The sequence below is a fragment of the Salmo salar genome, chromosome 27 (assembly GCF_965601325.2).
Source record: "Salmo salar chromosome 27, fSalSal1, whole genome shotgun sequence".
Lineage (NCBI taxonomy): Eukaryota > Metazoa > Chordata > Actinopteri > Salmoniformes > Salmonidae > Salmo > Salmo salar.
The window spans coordinates 2,887,724-2,910,793 of NC_138317.1; the positions used below are offsets into that span (position 1 = coordinate 2,887,724).

General features: G+C 44.7%; 1 protein-coding gene across 4 annotated transcripts in view; it reads left to right on the forward strand.

Annotated features, from left to right (window-relative positions):
- LOC106588188 (CUGBP Elav-like family member 3) overlaps positions 1–23,070 on the forward strand; it is a 46,071-nt gene that overhangs the window by 3,526 nt on the left and 19,475 nt on the right. For all 4 annotated transcript variants that reach the window (XR_001324604.3, XM_045709264.2, XM_014176927.3 and 1 more), the window contains exon 3: positions 1,875–1,957. Coding sequence is in view for 3 of the 4 variants with exons in the window: in XM_045709264.2 (XP_045565220.1) it covers positions 1,875–1,957 (83 nt within the window). In the remaining variant the exon portion in view is untranslated. The remainder of the gene's footprint in view (positions 1–1,874; positions 1,958–23,070) is intronic.

The following is a 23,070-nucleotide window of genomic DNA, read 5'->3' on the forward strand; positions in this document are numbered from 1 at the left end:
ATTTACATAAGTATTCACACCCCTGAGTCAATACACGTTAGAATCACCTTTGGCAGTGATTACAGCTGTGGGTCTTTCTGGGTAAGTCTCTAAGAGCTTTGCACACCTGGCTTGTACAATATTTGCACATTATTCTTTATAAAATTCTTCAAGCTCTGTCAAGTTGGTTGTTGATCATTGCTAGACAGCCATTTTCATGTCTTGCCATAGATTTTCAAGCTGATTTAAGTAAGAACTGTAACTAGGCCACTCAGAAATGTCATCTTGGTAAGCAACTCCAGTGTATATTTAGCCTTGTGTTTTAGGTTATTGTCCTGCAGAAAGGTGAATTTGTCTCCCTGAACCAGATTTTCTTCTTGGATTTTGCATGTGCTTAGCTCGATTCAATTTTTTTTATCTTAAAAACTCTGTAGTCCTTGCCGATGATGATCATACCCATAACATGATGCAGCCCCCACCATGCTTGAAAATGTGAAGGGTGGCACTCCGTGTTGTGTTGGATTTGCCCAAAAACATACTGTAACGCTTTGTGTTTAGAACATGTAGTTCATTTCTTTGCCACATTTTTTGGAGTGGAATATTTTTTATTCTATACAGGCTTCCTTCTTTTCACTCTATAATTTAGATTAGTTTTGGAGTAACTATATGAGTAACTCAGGGGCGGCAGGTTAGAGCGTTGGGCCAGTAACCGAAAGGTTGCTGGATCGAGTCCCCGAGCTGACAATGTACAAATCTGTCATTCTGCCCCTGAACAACACAGTTAACCCACTGTTCCCCGGTAAGCCATCATTGTAAATAAGAATTTGTTCTTAACTGACTTGCCTAGTTAAATAAAGGTTAAATTAAAATATATATATATTTTTAACTATAATGTTGTTTATCCAACCTCAATTTTTCTCCTATCACAGCAATTAAACTCCTTAACTGTTCTAAAGTCACCATTGGCCTCATGGTGAAATCCCTGAGCGGTTTCCTTTCTCTCCTGCAACTGAGTTAGGAAGGATGCCTTTATCTTTGTCGTGACTGGGTGTATTGATACACCATCCAAAGTGTAATTAATAACTTCACCATGCGCAAAGAGATATTCAATGTCTTCTTTTTTTCATTTTTACCCATCTACCAATAGGTGCCCTTCTTTGCGAGGCATTGGAAAACCTCCCTGGTCTTTGTGGTTGAATCTGTGTTTGAAATTCAATGCTCAACTGAGGGAACTTACAGATAATTGTATGTGGGGTACAGAGATGAGGTAGTCATTCAAAAATAAAATCAACACTACTATTGCACACAGAGTGAGTCCATGCAACTTATTGTGAATTGTTAAGCAAATCTTTACTCCTGAACTTATTTAGGATTACCATAACAAAGGGTTTGAATACTTATTGACTCAAGACATTTCAGCTTTTCATTTTGAATTAATTTGTAAAAACATAATTCCACTTTGACATTATGGGGTATTGGCTGTAGCTCAGTAACAAAAAAATCTACATTTTATACATTTTAAATTCAGCCTGTAACACAACAAAATGTGGAAAAAGTCAAGGGGTGTGAATACTTTCTGAAGGCACTGTATTTGGGTGTTTTTGGAGCCTTTGTTCATGTTTTTTTCTGGGGGCCCCAAACTACACAACGAGGATGAGGAAGTGATTTGCTGTTTGAGGTAAGATTTTCAAAAACGTGAAATAACCAAAAAGGTGTCTGGACCCTTCTTTAACATACCATTTACATAAAAAATAGAGAATTGGTTGAAAAACAACAACTCTCCTTTTAAAATCACAGTGCAACCTGCTGCAATTTCTCTTTGTCCACTGTTGTATCACAGTATACAAATACATCCTTTGTTTAATGGTATAATGTACCCTCAAACCTACCCCCAGGCTGTGCCTTTCTGACATACTGCGAACGAGAGTCTGCACTCAAAGCCCAGAATGCACTGCACGAGCAGAAGACGCTACCAGGGGTGAGTGCCCTTTCTGACGTTCAACAGCACACACTGGCGGAGTTCCAAATGGCACCCTATTCCCTATGTAGTGCACTATTGGCTAGAGCCTTATGGGCCCTGCTCAAAATGAGTGCAATAGTACTACATAGAAAGATCGGGTCGCATTTGGGACTCGGACACTCCCATGAGCAAAATGCGGAACAAGTGGCATTCTACCTCACTGCACTACACACACAGACACACAACAGTGTGCCACAGAAAAACTAACTCACTCTGACATTTGAGCTCCATTTCCCTTTGAGTTGATATGCCCAAGAGGAAGGTCAGAGGTGGCTTTCCTATATTCCCTGTACATGATGCATCCAGTCAGCGCCTTAGTCATTCTGCTACAACGTCTTTGGTTGTAGGTGACAGCTTAGGGGCATGCCGAAGTCATCTCACTCTCTCTCTCTCTCTCTCTCTCTCTCTCGCTCTCTCATCGCACATTCAAATCAAAGTTAGAGCAGCTTGATGAGCATAACCATGCAGCAAGTGTGCTGCCAAGTGATATTTATGGAGCAGATTGTGAGGTGACAGGCGTTCTCTCTCTGCAGTCTCTATAGAAACAGACTAGTATTGTGTTCCAAATGCTATTCCCTATATAGTGCACTAACTTTGACCAGGGCCAATAGGGTTCTGGTCCTCCTTCACTCAGTCTCTGAATATTTTCCTCTCATCTCCCTCTTCTTTTTATTAAGGTTTACCGAGTTGTATTCTTTGTTAAGTTTTATTACCAGTATTCCCATTTTTAAGATAGTAGTAGGCCAAATCAAAGTTTATTTGTCATACACACAGAACATGGTGTAGTGTACTCGGTACAATGAAATGCTTACTGGTACGCTGAGACAGTGAGGGAGTATGGGTTTTAGTAGGGGCGTCTGGGAGCCAGAGAGGTAGTTAGCACTAGCAGTAATATAAATTATATTATTCGTCTGACCCGCCTGACCTCTTAGAGGGGATCAGCAGGCAGGTTCCCCATCGCTAAACCTTCTCTTCCGTCTCCCCAGTGACTCCCCTCCCAGACCTCCTCACCCAAGTCTTGTACAACCGTCCGAGAACAACCTCCCGCTCGTGTCGCCCATCTTAACCCCTGCAATGATGAAAACCACCTCATTAGCTACACACTGACTACCACCCCCTAGCCAAGTAGTATCCTCACCCCAACACCCAGCTATGGTGTAATCGTCATCTAATACCACCTGCATTTCCAGAGAATTAACTTCACCATCCTCTTGTCACTGACGCTACAAAGAAATTACATGAAAGTAATTGAAAGACGCGAATACACCAATGCGCTTCTGAATATATAAAGCTGAAGCATGTCATTATCTTTCTCTCTGTGCATTTATATTCAACATCCCTTTGTCTCTAGTGAGCTATATACTGCCTGCCATGGTGAAAATGTTACTGCTTTTAATTGGCCTCACTATACACAAGCTGCGTCCGAAAAGCAGATATAGAAGTAAGAAGGAGAGGGGAAAAAAAGTGAAGGGAGGGCGGGATGAACAGATGGTCTGATCTGAGTGGCACCTGGCCCTGTGTTTAATTTCAGGTGAGAGACAATCTGTCTCAAAGCTCACCGACATGGAGGCAGAGGAATAGTGTCAAAACACATTCACACACGGAGGAAGAGAGAGGTTGTAGACATTGAGGGGAAAAAGACACACAAAGAAGAATCTGCAGCTGTACTCTCTCTCCTCCTTTGCCCATCTTGTACTCATGTCTTCCTGTCTGCTCTATCTTTATCTCTTCATCTCCCCGCTGCTATCCCTTGCTGTCTGAATTCTGTTTTGTTGCCATCCCAGTGTGTCTGGTCAGCTTCTCTACTACAGCTGCTTGAGACAGGTAAAGTCTGGGCAGATAAACATGACTACACAGACACGAAATAGGCCAACTCGCAAATTGCTCCCCATCCCCAAAAATGTAACCTATATATCTCCTCTCCTCTATCCCCTCTATCTGTGTGTGTGTGTGTGTGTGTGTGTGTGTGTGTGTGTGTGTGTGTGTGTGTGTGTGTGTGTGTGTGTGTGTGTGTGTGTGTGTGTGTGTGTGTGTGTGTGTGTGTGTGTGTGTGTGTAAGGCACAGTGAGATTGTACATGTGTGAGGAGGATGTAAGCTGTATGTGTGTTTAGTGGGGGAGGGGGAGGGCAGGTGTTCAGACTGACTTGATTTGCTGAAGGGGGGGGTGGAGTCTGACAGGGAAGAAAACATCCAGAGATCTGGACTGAGGTTAAAGATTTGTAGATTTTCTTAAAGGGAATAAAAACTTGCACACTGCTCTTGCCAGTATCACTTTAGTTTATTCAGCTTTGTCAGAGCTTTTTTTTAAAGATCTTTATAAAGAAAATACGTTCTCCCCAAAAAATATTTTGTTGGAATATCTGACAAAGCTTGACATTTACTCTGCCATGACAAGTCAGACGCATTATTTTGTGAATCGTCTGAAAATGAATTAATTTGTATCACTAACAATTGAGCATACACACAGTATGCCTGTGAGGGTAGCCTATTTGTTCTGTGTGCTGTGTCCATGTGTGTAAGCATAAAAAGCAGTGAGTAGTCTGAGCAGGGATGAATATAATAATGAATGCATATCTGAGCACACATGTCTGATTGATCTATTAAAGAGTGTGTGTGTGTGTGTTATATTTGCACATGTATGCATATCATTATACGCTGATATCAATTTGTGCAAGCCAAGGGATGGTACAGATTTTGTGCATACTCACCTCACTGTAGAAAGGCTCAACAGCTGTCACTTGAGGAGACTGTTGTGATGAATGTAGAATAGATTCATTTTATGAGGAAGGTAAATGGGTGTGCATTGAAGATAAATTGGATGAATGGGGGGGTATGGGTAGAAGGGTGGGGGAGGGGGCATGTTGAGGTAAAATAGAGCCACACTACACATTATTACTAACCCAAACACATACGGGGACAATTGGCCTTCAAAGAAGGGCTAAGGATTTTTTAAATAATGATTATAATAATAATTATAATTATATTATTGTTTTCAATGATGTTCTAATTTAATCTCTTCAGTTTTTGTTGGACAGTGTTTACACCGAGATATGCTAACTGGATAACAGTTAGCATATGCTAACTGGATAACAGTCATTCAAGTTCTTGCTAGCTAACCAAATGACACCTGGATCTCTAGCTGTGTATAGCCACTGAAAAACGATATGAGGGCATGACATGACATCCTACTAGCAGCTAGCTAGCTGTCTAGCTAACGTTAGGCTCCGTGATTTTAGCTTGCTACATAAATAGATACACTAGCATATTAGCCAAATGATGACTGACTTGTGATCATTGCCCTTGTTAGTTTGATTGTATTCAAAAGGCACTCGCGCATCTGAGCTATCTTTGTTGCAGGTGCATGGTAACAGTTGAACAAGATGAGAAAAAAGAAGAAACCTGCACACTGCTCTTGATAGTATCACTGCTCTTTATTAAGCTTTACATATCGGGCTTCGTCAGAGCTTTTGTGAGTTTTTTTTAATTAACACCCTTATGTCGAAATAGCTCCACCCACATCCATGCATCGAATGGGGTTGGAGTCGAGAAAAAAACAAGTAACTGTTACCAAATATAACAATGTGCATTTCATAAATATTCTAATAAAGTGTGCACATAAAACGTATCAAACACGCCTGTAAAACAATAATGAGGACATCGACCCACCAAGCAAGTTTTCATAAATCATTAGGTACAGCGCAAGAAAAACGTCAGAGTAATCTGAATTGCCTGCTGATCCCCTCTGAGAGGGCAGGAAGGTCTTTATTTTGTCTCATCTTAGTTTGATTGTATTGACATTTCCAGCCGTAGATACATTAGTCCGTTTTTGTCCAGAATATTGAGTAATTGAAACTGAAACAGTGCATCCTGAATGGAGGCAGTGAACAATGTACCAGACCAGCTGTGATTTACAACCTGATAGCAATATTTTTTGGACTACCAAGAAATGTATTGGTGAATTATATTAATAATGCATTGAACTGCATCCATCTATTCTGCCAACAATGACTTAGCGTATGTGTAAAGCATCTGTGTGTAGCTGATGAGATGAGCCAGGCGCAGGACAGCAGATATGAGTAATGAAAGCAATTTTACTCAATAAATCACAATACACGTTGTATAAATACAAGGCCACAAATACGGACCGCAATACAACAAACAATTACTCACAAACAAACATGGGGGAACAGAGGGTGAAATAATGAACAAGTAATTGGGGAATTGAAACCAGGTATGTAAGACAAAGACAAAACAAATGGAAAATGAAAAGTGGATCGGCGATGGCTAGAAGGCCGGTGACGTCGACCGCCGAATGCTGCCCGAACAAGGAGAGGGACCGAGTTCGGCGGAAGTCGTGACAGTACCCTCCCTTGACGCGCGGCTCCAGCAGCGCGCCGACACTGACCTCGGGGACGAGGTGCAGGGCGATCCGGATGGAGACGGTGGAACTCCCGCAGCAACGAAGGGTCCAAGACGTCCTCCACCGGCACCCAGCATCTCTCCTCCGGACCGTACCCCTCCCACTCCACGAGGTACTGAAGGGTCCTTGCCCGACGCCTTGAGTCCAGGATGGCTCCAGAGGGGGCGGAGGAACCTCCCGCACCTCAGACTCCTGGAGTGGACCAGCCACCACCGGCCTGTGGAGAGACACATGGAACGAGGGATTAATATGGTAATCTGGGGGAAGCTGTAACCTGTAGCATACCTCGTTCAGACTCCTCAGGACTTTGAATGGCCCCACAAACTGCGGACCCAGCTTCCGGCAGGGCAGGCGGAGGGGCAGGTTTCGGGTCGAGAGCCAGACCTCACTGCGGTGGCGGTCGGCGCTCGCCTTCTGCCGCCTCACGGCCCGTTGCAGGTGCACATGGGCGGCGTCCCAGGTCTCCTCCGAGCGCATAAACCATTCGTCCACCACAGGAGCTTCGATCTGGCTCTGATGCCAAGGTGCCAGAACCGGCTGATACCCCAGTATGCACTGGAAGGGAGAGAGATTAGTGGAGGAGTGGCGGAGTGAGTTTTGGGCCATCTCTGCCCAGGGGATGAACGCCGCCCACTCCCCCGGCCGGTCTTGGCAATATGACCACAGAAACCTACCCACATCCTGGTTTACTCTCTCCACCTGCTCGTTACTCTCGGGGTGAAAACCTGAGGTGAGGCTGACCGAGACTGCCAGACATTCCATGAACGCTCTCCAGACCCTGGACATGAAGTGGGGACCCCGATCAGAGACTATGTCCTCAGGCACCCCGTAGTGCCGGAAGACATGAGTGAACAGGGCCTCCGCAGTCTGTAGGGCCGTAGGGAGACCAGGCAAAGGGAGGAGATGGCAGGACTTAGAAAACCGATCCACAACGACCAAGATCATGGTGTTGCCCTGTGAGGGAGGAAGATCCGTCAGGAAGTCCATCGACAGGGGCGACCACGGCCATTGTGGAACGGGTAGGGGTTGTAACTTCCCTCTGGGAAGGTGCCTGGGAGCCTTGCACTGGGCGCACACCGAGCAGGAGGAAACATAAACCCTCACGTCCTTGGCCAAGGTGGACCACCAGTACTTCCCACTAAGGCAACGCACCGTCTGACCGATGCCAGGATTACCAGAGGAGGGTGACGTGTGGGCCCAATAGATCAAACGGTCGCGGACAGCAGACGGAATGTACAGGCACCCAGCTGGACACTGGGGGGAGTGGGCTCTGTGCGTAACGCCCGCGTCTAGCTCCCACACCACCGGTGCCCCGAGGCAAGAGGCCGGAAGTATGGGAGTGTGATCCATGGACCGCTCCTCTGTGTCATACATCCGGGACAGTGCGTCTGCCTTAGCGTTCTGGGAACCTGGTCTGTAGGAAAGAGTGAAATTAAAATGGGTAAAGAACATGGCCCACCTTGCCTGGCCAGGGTTCAGTCTCCTCGCCGCCCAGATGTACTCCAGATTGCGGTGGTCAGTCCAGATGAGAAAAGGGTGTTTAGCCCCCTCAAGCCAATGTCTCCACGCCTTCAGAGCCTTGACAACAGCCAACAGCTCCCGGTCCCCCACATCATAGTTTCGCTCCGCCGGGCTGAGCTTCTTCGAAAAGAAAGCACAGGGGCGGAGCTTTGGTGGCGTGCCCGAGCGCTGAGAGAGCACGGCTCCTATCCCAGCCTCGAACGCGTCCACCTCCACTATGAACGCCAAAGAGGGATCCGGATGAGCCAGCACGGGAGCCGAGGTAAACAGAGCCTTCAGGTGACCAAAAGCCCTGTCCGCCTCAGCCGACTACTGATGCCGCACCGGTCCCCCCTTCAGCAGTGAGGTAATGGGAGTTGCTACCTGACCAAAACCCCGGATAAACCTCCGGTAGTAGTTGGCAAACCCTAGAAACCGCTGCACTTCCTTCACCGTGGTGGGAGTCGGCCAATTACGCACAGCTGAAATGCGGTCACTCTCCATCTCCACCCCTGACGTGGAAATGGGTTACCCTAGGAAGGAGACGGACTGTTGGAAGAACAGGCATTTCTCAGCCTTGACGTACAGGTCATGCTCCAACAGTCGACCAAGCAACCTGCGCACCAGGGACACATGCTCGGCACGTGTAGCGGAGTATATCAGAGTGTCGTCGATATACACCACCACACCCTGCCCATGCAGGTCCCGGAAAATCTCGTCAACAAAGGCCTGGAAGACTGATGGAGCATTCATCAACCCGTACGGCATGACGAGTTACTCATAGTGCCCTGAGGTGGTACTAAATGCCGTCTTCCACTCGTCCCCCTCCCGGATACGCACCAGGTTGTAAGCGCTCCTGAGATCCAATTTTGTGAAGAAGCGCGCCCCGTGCATTGACTCGATCGCACTGGCGATGAGAGGCAGCAGGTAGCTGTACCTCATAGTGATCTGATTGATACCTCGATAGTCAATACACAGGTGCAGACTCCCATCCTTCTTCTTCACAAAAAAGAAACTCGAGGAGGCAGGTGAAGTGGAGGGCCGAATGTATCCCTGCCCCAGGGATTCAGAGACATATGTTTCCATAGCCGCCGTCTCCTCCTGTGACAGAGGATACACGTGACTCCTGGGAAGTGCTGCGTCTACCAGGAGATTTATCGCACAATCCCCCCGTCGATGGGGTGGTAATTTAGTCGCCCTCTTCTTACAGAAGGCGAGAGCCAAATCGGCATATTCTGAGGGGATCGGCATATTGGCATATTCTGACCTGGTCTGGACTTTCCACCGTAGTCGCACTGATGGAAACCCCTACACACCTCCCTTTGCACTCTTGTGACCACCCCTTCAGAGCCCTCTGTTGTCACGAAATAGTGGGGTCATGACAGGCCAACCAGGGTAGGCCCAGCACCACGGGAAATGCAGGAGAATCAATAAGGAAGAGACTTATTCTCTCCTTGTGACCCTCCTGCGTAACCATGTCTAGTGGAGCAGTGGCCTCACTAATCAGCCCTGACCCTAATGGTCAACTATCTAGGGCGTGCACAGGGAGGGCATATCCACAGGAACAAGGGAGATCCCTAAACTATGAGCAAATGAACGGTCAATAAAATTTGCAGCTGCGCCTGAATCTACGAGCACCTTATCTTGGGAATGCAGAGTAAACTCAGGAAATTTAATAAACACATACATGTGAGCAACAGGGGGCTCTGGGTGAGCCTGGTGCCGACTCACCTGGAGTGACACGATAGTGCCCTGCCTGCTGCCTCGACTCCCTGAGGAACCCCCACAGCACCGACCAGCAGTGTGCCCTCTGCGACCACAGATGGTGCAGGGAATGACCCCTCCTCCGGTCGCCCTAAACGCAGCACCTCTGGGGGATGGAACTGACGGGCCCCAATCTGGACGTCCGCAGGTGGCCAGCAGGTCGGACAGGTCCACCAGCTTGTCCAACGTGAGGGTGGTGTCTCGGCAGGCCAACTCCCGACGGATGTCCTTGCGCAGACTGCACCGGTAGTGATCGATCAGGGCCCTGTTGTTCCATCCCGCACTGGCGGCCAGGGTCCGGAAGTCCAAAGAGAAATCCTGTGCGCTCCTCGTCCCCCGCCTCAGGTGGAACAGACATTCACCTGCCGCTCGACCCTCAGCCGAGTGGTCGAAAACTGCCCGAAAGCGGCGGGTGAACTCTGCGTAATGGTCCAACGCCGCATCTTCCTCACTCCATACAGTGTTGGCCCACTCCAGGGCTTTGCCTGAGAGGCAGGAGACGAGGGCAGACATGCTCTAACGTCCCGAAGGAGCCGGGTGGACGGTCGCCAGGTAGAGCTCCAGCTGGAGTAGGAACCCCTGGCATCCGGCAGCCATCCCATCATACTCCCTCGGGAGTGCGAGCCGAATCCCGCTGGGACCGGGTGAAGGAGGGGTGGACAGTGGAGCCTGCTGTAGTGGGGCTGGTGGAGGTGTTGGAAGATCTCCTTCTCTCTCCCATCTATCCATCGTCTGCAGCACGCGATCAGTGGCAGTGCCCAGACGTTGTAACATGGTCGCGTGCTGCTGGAAGTACTCTTCGAGCGTAAAAGGGGGGTCGTCTGCTCCTGCTGACTCCATTTCAGGTGAGTAATTCTGTAAAGCGTCTGTGTGTAGCTGGTGAGATGAGTCAGGCGCAGGACAGCAGATATGCATAATGAAAGCACTTTTACTCAATAAATCACAGTACACGTTGTATAAATACAAGGCCACAAATACGGACCGCAATACAACAAACAATTACTCACAAACAAACATGGGGGAACAGAGGGTTAAATAATGAACAAGTAATTGGGGAATTGAAACCAGGTGTGTAAGACAAAGACAAAACAAATGGAAAATGAAAAGTGGATCGGCGATGGCTAGAAGGCCAGTGATGTCAACCACCGAACGTCGCCCGAACAATGAGAGGGACCGACTTCGGCGGAAGTCATAACAGTGCGTCATGGGACGTTGAGTCAAATAGAACCTATAGTCTTCACAGTTCGCAACGAGCCAGGCAGCCCAAACTGCTGCATATACCTTGACTCTGTTTGCAAGAGAAGTGACACACTTTCCGTAGTTAAAAGAAATTCATGTTAGCAGGCAATATTAACTAAATATGCAGGTTTAAAAATATATACTTGTGTATTGATTTTAAGAAAGGCATTGATGTTTATGGTTAGGTACACGTCGGAGCAAAGACAGTCCATTTTCGCGAATGCGCACCACATCGATTATATGCAACGCAGGACTGGCTAGATAAACTAGTAATATCATCAACCATGTGTAGTTAACTAGTGATTGATTGATTGATTGTTTTTTATAAGATAAGTTTAATGCTAGCTAGCAACTTACCTTGGCTTCTTACTGCATTCGCGTAACAGGCAGGCTCCTCGTGGAGTGCAACGTAAAGCAGGTGGTTAGAACGTTGGACTAGTTGCAAGATTGAATCCCCAAGCTGACATGGCAAGATTGAATCCCCAAGTAAGGTTGCAAGATTGAATCCCCAAGCTGACATGGTAAAAATCTGTCGTTCTGCCCCTGAACAAGGCAGTTAACCCACCGTTCCTAGGTGTCACGTCCTGGCCAGTATAAGAGTTAATTGGTATAGTAGTTTGGTCAGGACGTGGCAGAGGGTATTTGTTTTATGTGGTTAGGGGTGGTGTTTTTCTAAAAAGGGTATTTGATTTAAGTATTCCGGGGTTTTTGGGCACTGTTTGATTTTCATGTATTCTATGTTGAGTCTAGTGTGTCTGTTTCTATGTTTGGGGTTCATTGGGGTTGGGACTCTCAATTGAAGGCAGGTGTTGTCTATTTGCCTTTGATTGAGAGTCCCATATATGAGGGTGTGTTTGTGTTTGTCTTTTGTGGGAGATTGTTTTTGCACTGCGTTAGGATAGCCTGCAAAACTGTTGCACTGTCATTGTTTATTGTTTTTTTGTATAGTGTTCACGTGAGCGATTAATTAAATTCAAAAATGAACACGACATCCGCTGCGTATTGGTCTACATTTTCAGACGACGATTTCGCTATATCGTCAGAAGACGAAGACAGCCGTGACACTAGGCCGTCATTGAAAATAAGAATGTGTTCTTAACTGACTTGCCTAGTTAAATAAAGGTACAAAAAAAATGTTTCAATAATTTAAAAAAATGGGCAAAAATACCGATTTCCGATTGTTATGAAAACTTGAAATCGGCCCTAATTAATCGGCCGTTCCGATTAATCGGTCGACCTCTAATTCATGATGATGACTGCTAGCTTGCTAGCTAAGATTTAGAAAGTATGATGTTGACATGATTAGTCCAATCTAAGCTACTGTAGATATAATGGGATTTGACATCATTTTATCTGTGGCCAATGAACTTCAGCCTTATTGGATGGGTACTTCTAATGTAACTCTATAGCGGCACCCAAGGGTTTTGAAATTTCAAGCTCTACACATAGACTTGGCGGTGATGTAGTGTCCCCATGAGTGACAGAACATTGAGTCAATCACAGCGCAACTAGAAAACATTACCAACCCCTACGCTCCATATTTTCTGCTGGCTGCCCCACCGCCACAGAAAGCACTGAGCTAGGCTGAAACAACTGCATTTTGGAGATGCCTTAATCAAGAAAGAAAAAAAAGAGACAAAGCTTTATTAACTCAATGATGATTATTTTATTTTACATTGTTTGCAAACTGATATGAGACAGGTATTAATGCCAAAGTAACATGCAAAACAGGCAAGCTAAATAGGCGCTAAACAGGTGGGGCTCAAAACACAGAATGACCGGTCACCACTGGATATCATAACATCTTTCCTACCCTACCGGCTACCAATGTCATTCTTCTGTGAGCAGTTCCATGCAAAAAACAGTTGAGAGCTGCCCGCTCTTGCTGCCTGCAGATGATATTCCGCTGAAACGTGTGGCGCACATGTGAATATATTTCACGTGCTTTACAATTGTGTAGGTTACTTTGTGCATTATTTCTCTGTTGTACTACATAATTGAGCATTTGTATTCCTCCACTACACTACTTCGATATGCATCAGTAGGGATTAAGAAGTGAGTATAAGCAACAACCTCTGAAAAAAACTGGGTATACGGTTTATACCTATGTCTACCCTTCACTACACCATTGGCCCTTCGTGTTTTACAAAAAGTGCACTCTCCTACATGAGTGTGCTGGTATTACGGTTGCTGTTCTTTCAGAATCATGAACCTGTCACACACTGAAGGCCTATGGGTTCGTCACTGTGCAACATGTCTGTAATAGATATAAAGGCTGTTACGATATTAATGTTTTAAGAAAGGAATGTATATATTTAGCCTCGCAAAGCAGTTTTATGCTCTGATAATTGAGTTTTCTACTTCGCTGTTCTCGGGATGAAATACAAAGTCCTCACTGTCCGAAGCTGAGTCAAGACCTGAGTCAAGACCGAGTACAAATGTATCAGACACCGAGATAAGACCGAGATACTAAATATGTGGTCTGGAGACCATACTCGAGGGTCTTGAGTACTACAACACTGTGAGGGGGTAAGAAATGAATGAACGTTTGACATAATGAGCAACGGGTGGCAGTGGGGGTTGAGGGACGAGGCAGTACGTTAATCATCTTAAATACAGACATCTGTTACAGAGAGGGTGGGGGTACGAGTTTGTGTTTGTGTGTGTGGAAAACGGCTCTTATTATAAAACTCATCAGGCTCAGTTAACTCAGGCGCTCTAGGCCAGCTTTTAATCCAATGGAAAGTATTCAGACCCCTTGACTTTTTCCACATTTTGTTACGTTACAGCCTTATTCTAAAATTGATGACATTTAATTTTTTTCCTCATCAATCTACACACAATACCCCATATTGACGAAGCAAAACATTTTTTTTTAAATGTTTGCTAATTTATAAACATTTTAAAAACTGAAATATCACATTTACATAAGTATTCAGACCCTTTACTCAGTACTTTGTTGAAGCACCTTTGGCAGCGATTACAGGATCGAGTCTTCTTGGGTATAACGCTACAAGCTTGGCACACCTGTATTTAGGGAGTTTCTCCTATTCTTCGCTGTAGATCCTCAAGCTCTGTCAGGTTGTGTGGGGAGGGTTGCTGCACAGTTATTTTCAGGTCTCTCCAGAGATGTTCGACCGGGTTCAAGTCTGGGTTCTGGCTGGGCCACTCAAGAACATTCAGAGACTTGTTCCGAAGCCATTCCTGCATTGACTTGGCTGTGTGCTTAGGGTTGTTGTCCTGTTGGAAGGTGAACCTTCGCCCCAGTCTGAAGTCCTGAGCTCTCTGGAGCAGGTTGTCATCAAGGATCTCTCTGTACTTTGCTCCATTCATCTTTGCCTCGATCCTGACTAGTCTCCCAGTCCCTACCGCTGAAAAACATCCCCACAGCATGATGTTGCCACCACCATGCTTCACCGTAGGGATGGTTCCAGGGTTCCTCCAGACCTGACGCTTGGCATTCAGGCCAAAGAGTTCAATCTTGGTTACATCAGATCAGAGAATCTTGTTTCTCATGGTCTGAGAGTCTTTAGGTGTCTTTTGGCAAACTGCAAGCTAGCTCTTACACTGTGGAGTGGCTTCTGTCTGGCCACTCTACCATAAAGGCCTGATTGGTGGAGTGCTGCAGAGATGGTTAGTCACAAGAATTTTCAATCCCAATGATGATAAGTAAACAATCATTTAAGCTTTGACCTATTCCTGAGGTTTGTAAGACCTTGGGTTTAATAATAATTAGGCAAAGTCTCAGATTCTGCAAAAGGTTTGTTGTTCTTTATTCACGAGAGCTCTGAAGTCAAAAATGCAAACACAGTCATTTTATAACTCCCACCCCCACCTCCCCCACCCACCCACACACACACACACACACACACACACACACACACACACACACACACACACACACACACACACACACACACACACACACACACACACAATCACTTTTCTACCAGCCTAAGCGTCCCTAGATTAGAGGGGCCTTGGAAAGGCCCTCTTTCCTGTTGTCAGTTTTCAGAGTTACAACCAGGTCATGTGTAGTTCAATTGTCCTTTGTTTTCTCAACCATACATTTCTCACCCTTAACTTGTCTCACACATACATTATTGGATTATAGTCTTATAATTCTAATACATTTCACATAGTCTTATAATTCTAATACATTTCACATAGTCTTATACGTTTCAGGGTGGAATTCTTTAGTCATTACTTTAAACATATAAACTCCTTTATCATGGTTGTCCTGGAAGGTTCTCCCATCTCCACAGAGGAACTCTAGAGCTCTGTCAGAGTGACCATCGGGTTCTTGGTCACCTCCCTGACCAAGGTCCTTCTCCCCCGATTGCTCAGTTTGTCTGGGCGCCAAGCTCTAGGAAGAGTCTTGCTGGTTCCAAACTTCTTCCATTTAAGAATGATGGAGGCCACAGTGTTCATGGGGACCCCCAGTGCTGCAGAATGTTTTGGTACCCTTCCCCAGATCTGTGCCTCGACACAATCCTGGCTCAGAGCTCTACGGACAATTCGTTCAACCTCATGGTTTGGTTTTTGCTCTGACATGCACTATCAACTGTGGGACCTTATATAGACAGGTGTGTGCCTTACCAAATGATGTTCAATCAATTGAATTTACCACAGGTGGAGTCAAATCAAGTTGTAGAAACAGCTCAAGGATGATCAATGAAAACATGATGCACCTGAGCTCAATTTGAAGTCTCATAGCAAAAGGTCTGAATACTTATATAAATAAGGTATTTCTGTTTTAGTTTTTTTAATACATTTGCAAACATTAAAACATTTTTTTTTCGCTTTTTCATTATGGGGTATTGTGTGTAGATTACTGAGGAAAAAAAAGATTTAATCCATATTAGAAGAAGGCTGTAACATAACAAAATGTGGAAAAAGTCGAGGGGTCTGAATACTTTCCGAAGGCACTGTACATATTGCACTTTGGTGGAATTAAACTGACTGAACCTAGAAAAAATGAAGACGCATCCCTATGACAACAGAAGTCCAGCGACCACAAGTTGGTTCTTACTCCTGTGCAATATAGAATATGGACAAACATAAAATATAATTAACATATGCTTACAACAATTCAGACCAAGAAAATGTCAACGATTCAGAATCAACTCTGGAGTATACTGTACCTATTTCCATATACATTACATGGCCAAAAGTATGTGGACACATTCAAATTAGTGAATTCAGCTATTTCAGCCACACCCGTTGCAGACAGGTGTATAAAATCGAGCACACAGCTATGCAATCTTTATAGACAAACATTGGCAGTAGAATGGCCAGTTCTGAAGAGCTCAGTGACTTTCAACATGGCACCGTCATAGGATACCATCTTTCCAACAAGTAAGTTCGTCAAAATTCTGTCTGCCCTGCTAGAGCTTCCCCGGTCAACTGTAAGTGGAAACGTCTAAGAGCAACAACGGCTCAGCCACGAAGTGTAGACCACACAAGCTCACAGAATGCGTAAAAATCGTCTGTCTTCTGTTGCAACTTTCTGTGGGAATATATGGGAATTAACGGAAATATATGCAAATTAATATTAATACCATTTAAATGTAGATGTTTTTTGTATTGGATATACACTGCTCAAAAAAATAAAGGGAACACTAAAATAACACATCCTAGATCTGAATGAATTAAATAATCTTATTAAATACTTTTATCTTTACATAGTTGAATGTGCTGACAACAAAATCACACAAAAATAATCAATGGAAATCCAATTTATCAACCCATGGAGGTCTGGATTTGGAGTCACACTCAAAATGAAAGTGGAAAACCACACTACAGGCTGATCCAACTTTGATGTAATGTCCTTAAAACAAGTCAAAATGAGGCTCAGTAGTGTGTGTGGCCTCCACGTGCCTGTATGACCTCCCTACAATGCCTGGGCATGCTCCTGATGAGGTGGTGGATGGTCTCCTGAGGGAGCTCCTCCCAGACCTGGACTAAAGCATCCGCCAACTCCTGGACAGTCTGTGGTGCAACGTGGCGTTGGTGGATGGAGCGAGACATGATGTCCCAGATGTGCTCAATTGGATTCAGGTCTGGGGAACGGGCGGGCCAGTCCATAGCATCAATGCCTTCCTCTTGCAGGAACTGCTGACACACTCCAGCCACATGAGGTCTAGCATGGTCTTGCATTAGGAGGAACCCAGGGCCAACCGCACCAGCATATGGTCTCACAAGGGGTCTGAGGATCTCATCTCGGTATCTAATGGCAGTCAGGCTACCTCTGGCGAGCACATGGAGGGCTGTGCGGCCCCCCAAAGAAATGCCACCCCACACCATGACTGACCCACCGCCAAACTGGTCATGCTGGAGGATGTTGCAGGCAGCAGAACGTTCTCCACGGCGTCTCCAGACTGTCACGTCTGTCACATGTGCTCAGTGTGAACCTGCTTTCATCTGTGAAGAGCACAGGGCGCCAGTGGCGAATTTGCCGATCTTGGTGTTCTCTGGAAAATGCCAAACGTCCTGCACGGTGTTGGGCTGTAAGCACAACCCCCACCTGTGGACGTTGGGCCCTCATACCACCCTCATGGAGTCTGTTTCTGACCATTTGAGCAGACACATGCACATTTGTGGCCTGCTGTAGGTCATTTTTCACGGCTCTGGCAGTGCTTCTCCTTGCACAAAGGCGGAGGTAGCGGTCCTGCTGCTGGGTTGTTGCCCTCCTACGGCCTCCTCCACGTCTCCTGATGTACTGGCCTGTCTCCTGGTAGCGCCTCCATGCTCTGGACACTACGCTGACAGACACAGCAAACCTTCTTGCCACAGCTCGCATTGATGTGCCATCCTGGATGAGCTGCACTACCTGAGCCACTTGTGTGGGTTGTAGACTCCGTCTCATGCTACCACTAGAGAGAAAGCACCGCCAGCATTCAAAAGTGACCAAAAGATCAGCCAGGAAGCATAGGAACTGAGAAGTGGTCTGTGGTCCCCACCTGCAAAACCACTCCTTTATTGGGGGTGTCTTGCTAATTGCCTATAATTTCCACCTGTTGTCTATTCCATTTGCACAACAGCATGTGAAATGTATTGTCAATCAGTGTTGCTTCCTAAGTGGACAGTTTGATTTCACAGAAGTGTGATTGACTTGGAGTTACATTGTGTTGTTTAAGTGTTCCCTTTATTTTTTTGAGCAGTATATTTCCCATATCACATGGAGACAGAAACATAATCATTTTGCCTTATCATCAAGTAGACATAATTGCAAATGGTTAAATCCTTCCAATAGAAATAAAAAAAATCTATTTAGTTACGAATTTAACTTTAATTAAATGAGTTGACTCTTCACATGGGATGATTTCACTGAACAACAAAAGAAAGGGAATATTGAATGATCCCCAAAAAATCTGTAAAATGATATTCTAGAAACTAAAGCTTTGGTTGTCTTCCTCTCAGGCTTCCATGTCTTCTCCCTGGACCTCCTCAATGTCCACCTCTTGAACATCAGACTCTGAGGCCTCATCTTCACTGTCACTTTCCAACCTTGTTGAGGTTGGCTCGTTGTCAGGTTCAAAAAGCCTCAAATTTGCCCGGATGGCCACCAATTTTTCAACTCTTGTATTGGTCAGCCTGTTGCGTGCTTTGGTGTGTGTTCCCAAACAAGGACCAGTTGCGTTCTGAGGCGGCTGATGTTGGTGGGATTTGGAAGATGATGGAGGCAACAGGGTAAAGAGCCTCAGATCCACAAAGTTCCTTCCACCAGGTGGCTGATGAGATATGTTGGCACGACTGCCATATTGCATCTCCATCCCAAAGCCCTTGCTTGGAAGTGTACTTCGCCAGACTGCCAAGAACCTTGCCCTCATCCAGGCCAAGGTGGCGAGGCATGGTAGTGATGACACCATAGGCTTTGTTGATCTCTGCACTAGACAAGATGCTCTTGCCAGCACACTTGTGGTCCAACATGTACGCTGTGGCGTTTATGGGCTTCAGGCAGAAGTCTTCACGCTTTTTGATGTATATCAGAACTGCAGTTTTCTCTGCTTGGAGCAACAGTGAAGTGGGCAGGGCGGTACGGATTTTTTCTCTTATATCTGCAGGCAGAGTCTGAACATCAGACAGAATGGCATTGTCTCCCTCAATCCGTGCAATGGCTACTGCTATAGGTTTCAGGAGTTTCAGGCTGCTTACCATTCTCTCCCAAAATACATCATCCAGGAGAATCCCCTTGATTATGATTTTTTTTTTTTTTCACCTTTATTTAACCAGGTAGGCTAGTTGAGAATAAGTTCTCATTTGCAACTGCGACCTGGCCAAGATAAAGAATAGCAATTCGACACATACAACAACACAGAGTTACACATGGAATAAACAAAACATACAGTCAATAATACAGTAGAACAAAAGAAAACAAAAAGTCTATATACAGAGAGTGCAAATGAGGTAAGTTAAGGCAATAAATAGGCCATGGTGGTGAAGTAATTACAATACAACAATTAAACACTGGAATGGTAGATGTGCAGAAGATGAATGTGCAAGTAGAGATACTGGGGTGCAAAGGAGCAAGATAAATAAATAAATGGGGCTGTCCATATCGGCAGACTGTCAAACATGATGACAACACCACCCCAATGGGTGTTGCTGGGCAGCTTCAATGTGGTGCCCTTATTCTTCTCACTTTGCTTGGTGAGGTAGATTGCTGCTATAACTTGATGACCCTTCACATACCTAACCATTTCATTGGCTCTCTTGTAGAGTGTATCCATTGTTGTCAGTGCCATGATGTCCTTGAGGAGCAGATTCAATGCATGAGCAGCACAGCCAATGGGTGTGATGTGAGGGTAGGACTACAGTCTGATTTCTCTATGATTTGCTTGACCTTCACTTGAACTCTGCATCCAGCAAATTAGTAGATAAAGCATGTCTGGTTGGAGGGGTGTACGCTGGGCGAAGAACATTCAGAAATCTCTTCCAATACACACTGCCTGTGAGCATCAGAGGTGAACCAGTTGCATACACAGCTCAAGGCAGACATTCATCAGCATTTCTCTGACTACGTTCCTCCATTAAGTAAAAGAAAAGTCTGATTCCAGGAGGACCATGAGCTGTTGCTATCGATAAGGTGTCTGATTCAAAATTTTCACCTCGAATAGAAGTAGAGGGACTTTTGTCAGTGGTTGCTTGTTGTGAGCGCTGAGGGAACTTTATGCACTTGGCAAGATGATTCTGCATCTTTGTTGCATTCTTCACATATGATTTGGCACAGTATTTGCAAATGTACACAGCTTTTTCTTCTACATTAGCTGCAGTGAAATGTCTCCACACATCAGATAGTGCCTGTGGCATTTTCCTGTAAAGATTAGAAAAAAATGAGTAAATATAAGTACAGATAAATAGTTAAGCAGTTAGATTAAACAACTCATTTGTAAGATAAATGTTTTAAAATTAAACATGTATGGAAAATTAACACTCCTCAGTTAGCAGGCTCAAGCAAGCTAAACCCACATGGTAGCAAAAACCAACTAGCAGAAATTGTTAACAAGTTAGAAATAATTTAAACACACTTTGCTGTAGGCTACTATTTACTAGTTAACCCCTCTGGGGTATGTGGGACGCTAGCTTCCCACCTGCGGGACACACTATTCAACAGCCAGTGAAATAGCAGGGCGCCAAATTCAAAACAACAAAAATCTCAAAATTCACATTTCTCAAACATACAACTATTATATCCCATTTTAAAGATTCACTGCTCGTTAATCCAATCACAGTATCCGATTTCAAAAAGGTTTTACGGCGAAAGAATAACATTAGATTATGTTAGGACAGAGCCTAGACAAAAAAAACACACAGCCATTTTCCAAGCAAGGAGAGGCGTCACAAAAAAACAGAAATACAGCTAAAATTAATAACTAACCTTTGATGATCTTCATCAGATGGCACTCATAGGACTTCATGTTACACAATACATGTATGTTTTGCTCGATAAAGTTCATATTTATATCCAAAAACCCCATTTTACATTGGCGAGTAATGTTCAGAAATGTTTTGCCTCCCAAAACTTCCGTTGAATGAGCACATCAATTTACAGAAATACTCATCATAAACATTGATAAAATATACAACTGTTATTCAAAGAATTATAGATACACTTCTCCTTAATGCAAGCGTTGTGTCAGATTTCAAAAAAGCTTTACGGCGAAAGCAAACTTTGCAATAATCTGAGTACAGCACTCAGACATCAAAACAAGCCATACAGATACCCGCCACAGAAATGACAAAAATTACATTATAAATATTCACTTACCTTTGATGATCTTCATCGGAATGCACTCCCAGGAATCCCAGTTCCAGAATAAATGTTTGTTTTGTTCGATAAAGTTCATCTTTATGTCCAAATACCTCCATTTTGTTCGCGCGTTCAGTCGAGTAATCCAAATTCACTGTGCTCGCGCAGTAAGTTTAGACGAAAAGTCAAAAAAGTTATATTTCAGTTCGTAGAAACATGTCAAACGATGTGTAGAATCAATCTTTAGGATGTTTTTATCATAAATCTTCCATACTATTCCAACCGGACGATTCCTTTGTCTTCAGAAATGAAAAGGAACACACCTAACTCTCACGGGAGCGTGCGCCATGAGCTCATGTCATTTTCTCAGTCATCTGATTCCAAGACCTATTATTCTCTCCCCATTCACAGTAGAAGCATGAAACAATGTTCTAAAGACTGTTGACATCTAGTGGAAGCCTTAGGAAGTGCAAAATGACCCCACAGACACTGTGTATTAGATAGGCAATCACTTGAAAAACTACAAACCTCAGATTTCCACACTTCCTGGTTGGATTTTTTCTCAGGTTTTTGCCTGCCATATGAGTTCTGTTATACTCACAGACATCATTCAAACAGTTTTAGACACTTCAGAGTGTTTCCTATCCAAATCTACTAATGATATGCATATCCTACCTTCTGGGCCTGAGTAGCAGGCAGTTTACTATGGGCACGCTTTTCATCCGGACGTCAAAATACTGCCCCCTACCCAAGAGAGGTTAACAGAAAATCATGTATGTCATATAAAATATATTCACCCCACCCAGTATTGTAATCAAAACTTACCAGAAAGCATGTAGTCCTTGGTTCAGACAGTGTAGTAGTGTGGGCTCAATAGCATCTCATTAGTGTGCAAGATCTTGACAATCAGCTGTACATGTGATGGAAGATTGCACTGCACGTGTGATGGAAGAATGCACTGTGCATGCAGAGGGTTGCAATTCCATTGAATTGGGGATAGTTTAACCAAAATATGCCACAAGACCTAGAATTGCTTTATGTGTATCCCACAAAAAAGGTTCACTGTTATAAGCTAACTTTTTTGATGAATTTAAGCAAAATTCCAGTGGTGTAAAGATCGCCGCCATTGGACTCTGGACCAGAGGAAACGCATTCTCTGGAGTGATAAATCCCGCTTCACCATCTGGTAGTCTGGCGTACAAATCTGGGTTTGGCGGATGCCAGGAGAATGCTACTTGCCCCAATGCATAGTGCCAACTGTAAAGTTTGATGGAGGATAAATAATGGTCTGGGGCTGTTTTACATGGTTCGGGCTTGGCCCCTTAGTTCCATACAATGACATTCTAGATGATTCTGTGCTTCTAATTTTGTGGCAACAGTTTGGGGAAGGCCCATTCCTGTTTCAGCATGACAATGCCCCAATGCACAAAGTGAGGTCCATACAGAAATGGTTTGTCAAGATCGGTGTGGAAGAACTTGACTGTCCTGCACAGAGCCCTTACCTCAAACCCTATCTAACATCTTTGGGTATGAATTGGAACAAGCCCATCATCAGTGCCCGACCTCACTAATGCTCGTGGCTGAATGGAAGTAAGTCCCCGTAGAAATGTTCCATCCTGTGTAAAGCCTTCCCAGAAGAGTGGAGGCTGTTATAGCAGAAAAGCGGGGACCAACTCCATATTAATGCCCTTGATTTATGAATGAGATGTTCGACAAGCAGGTTTCCACATACTTTTGGTCATGTAGTGTAACTCTACTTTTAGAGATATACTGTGCATCTTCTGATGAAGAAAAGCAGATAGAGAAAAGAGTAGCATAAATAATTGTTGTACTTCTCTCTCTTCCTTGTGTATGACCCCAAATAAATAGAATTGTTTAGTAATTCTACAATAGGG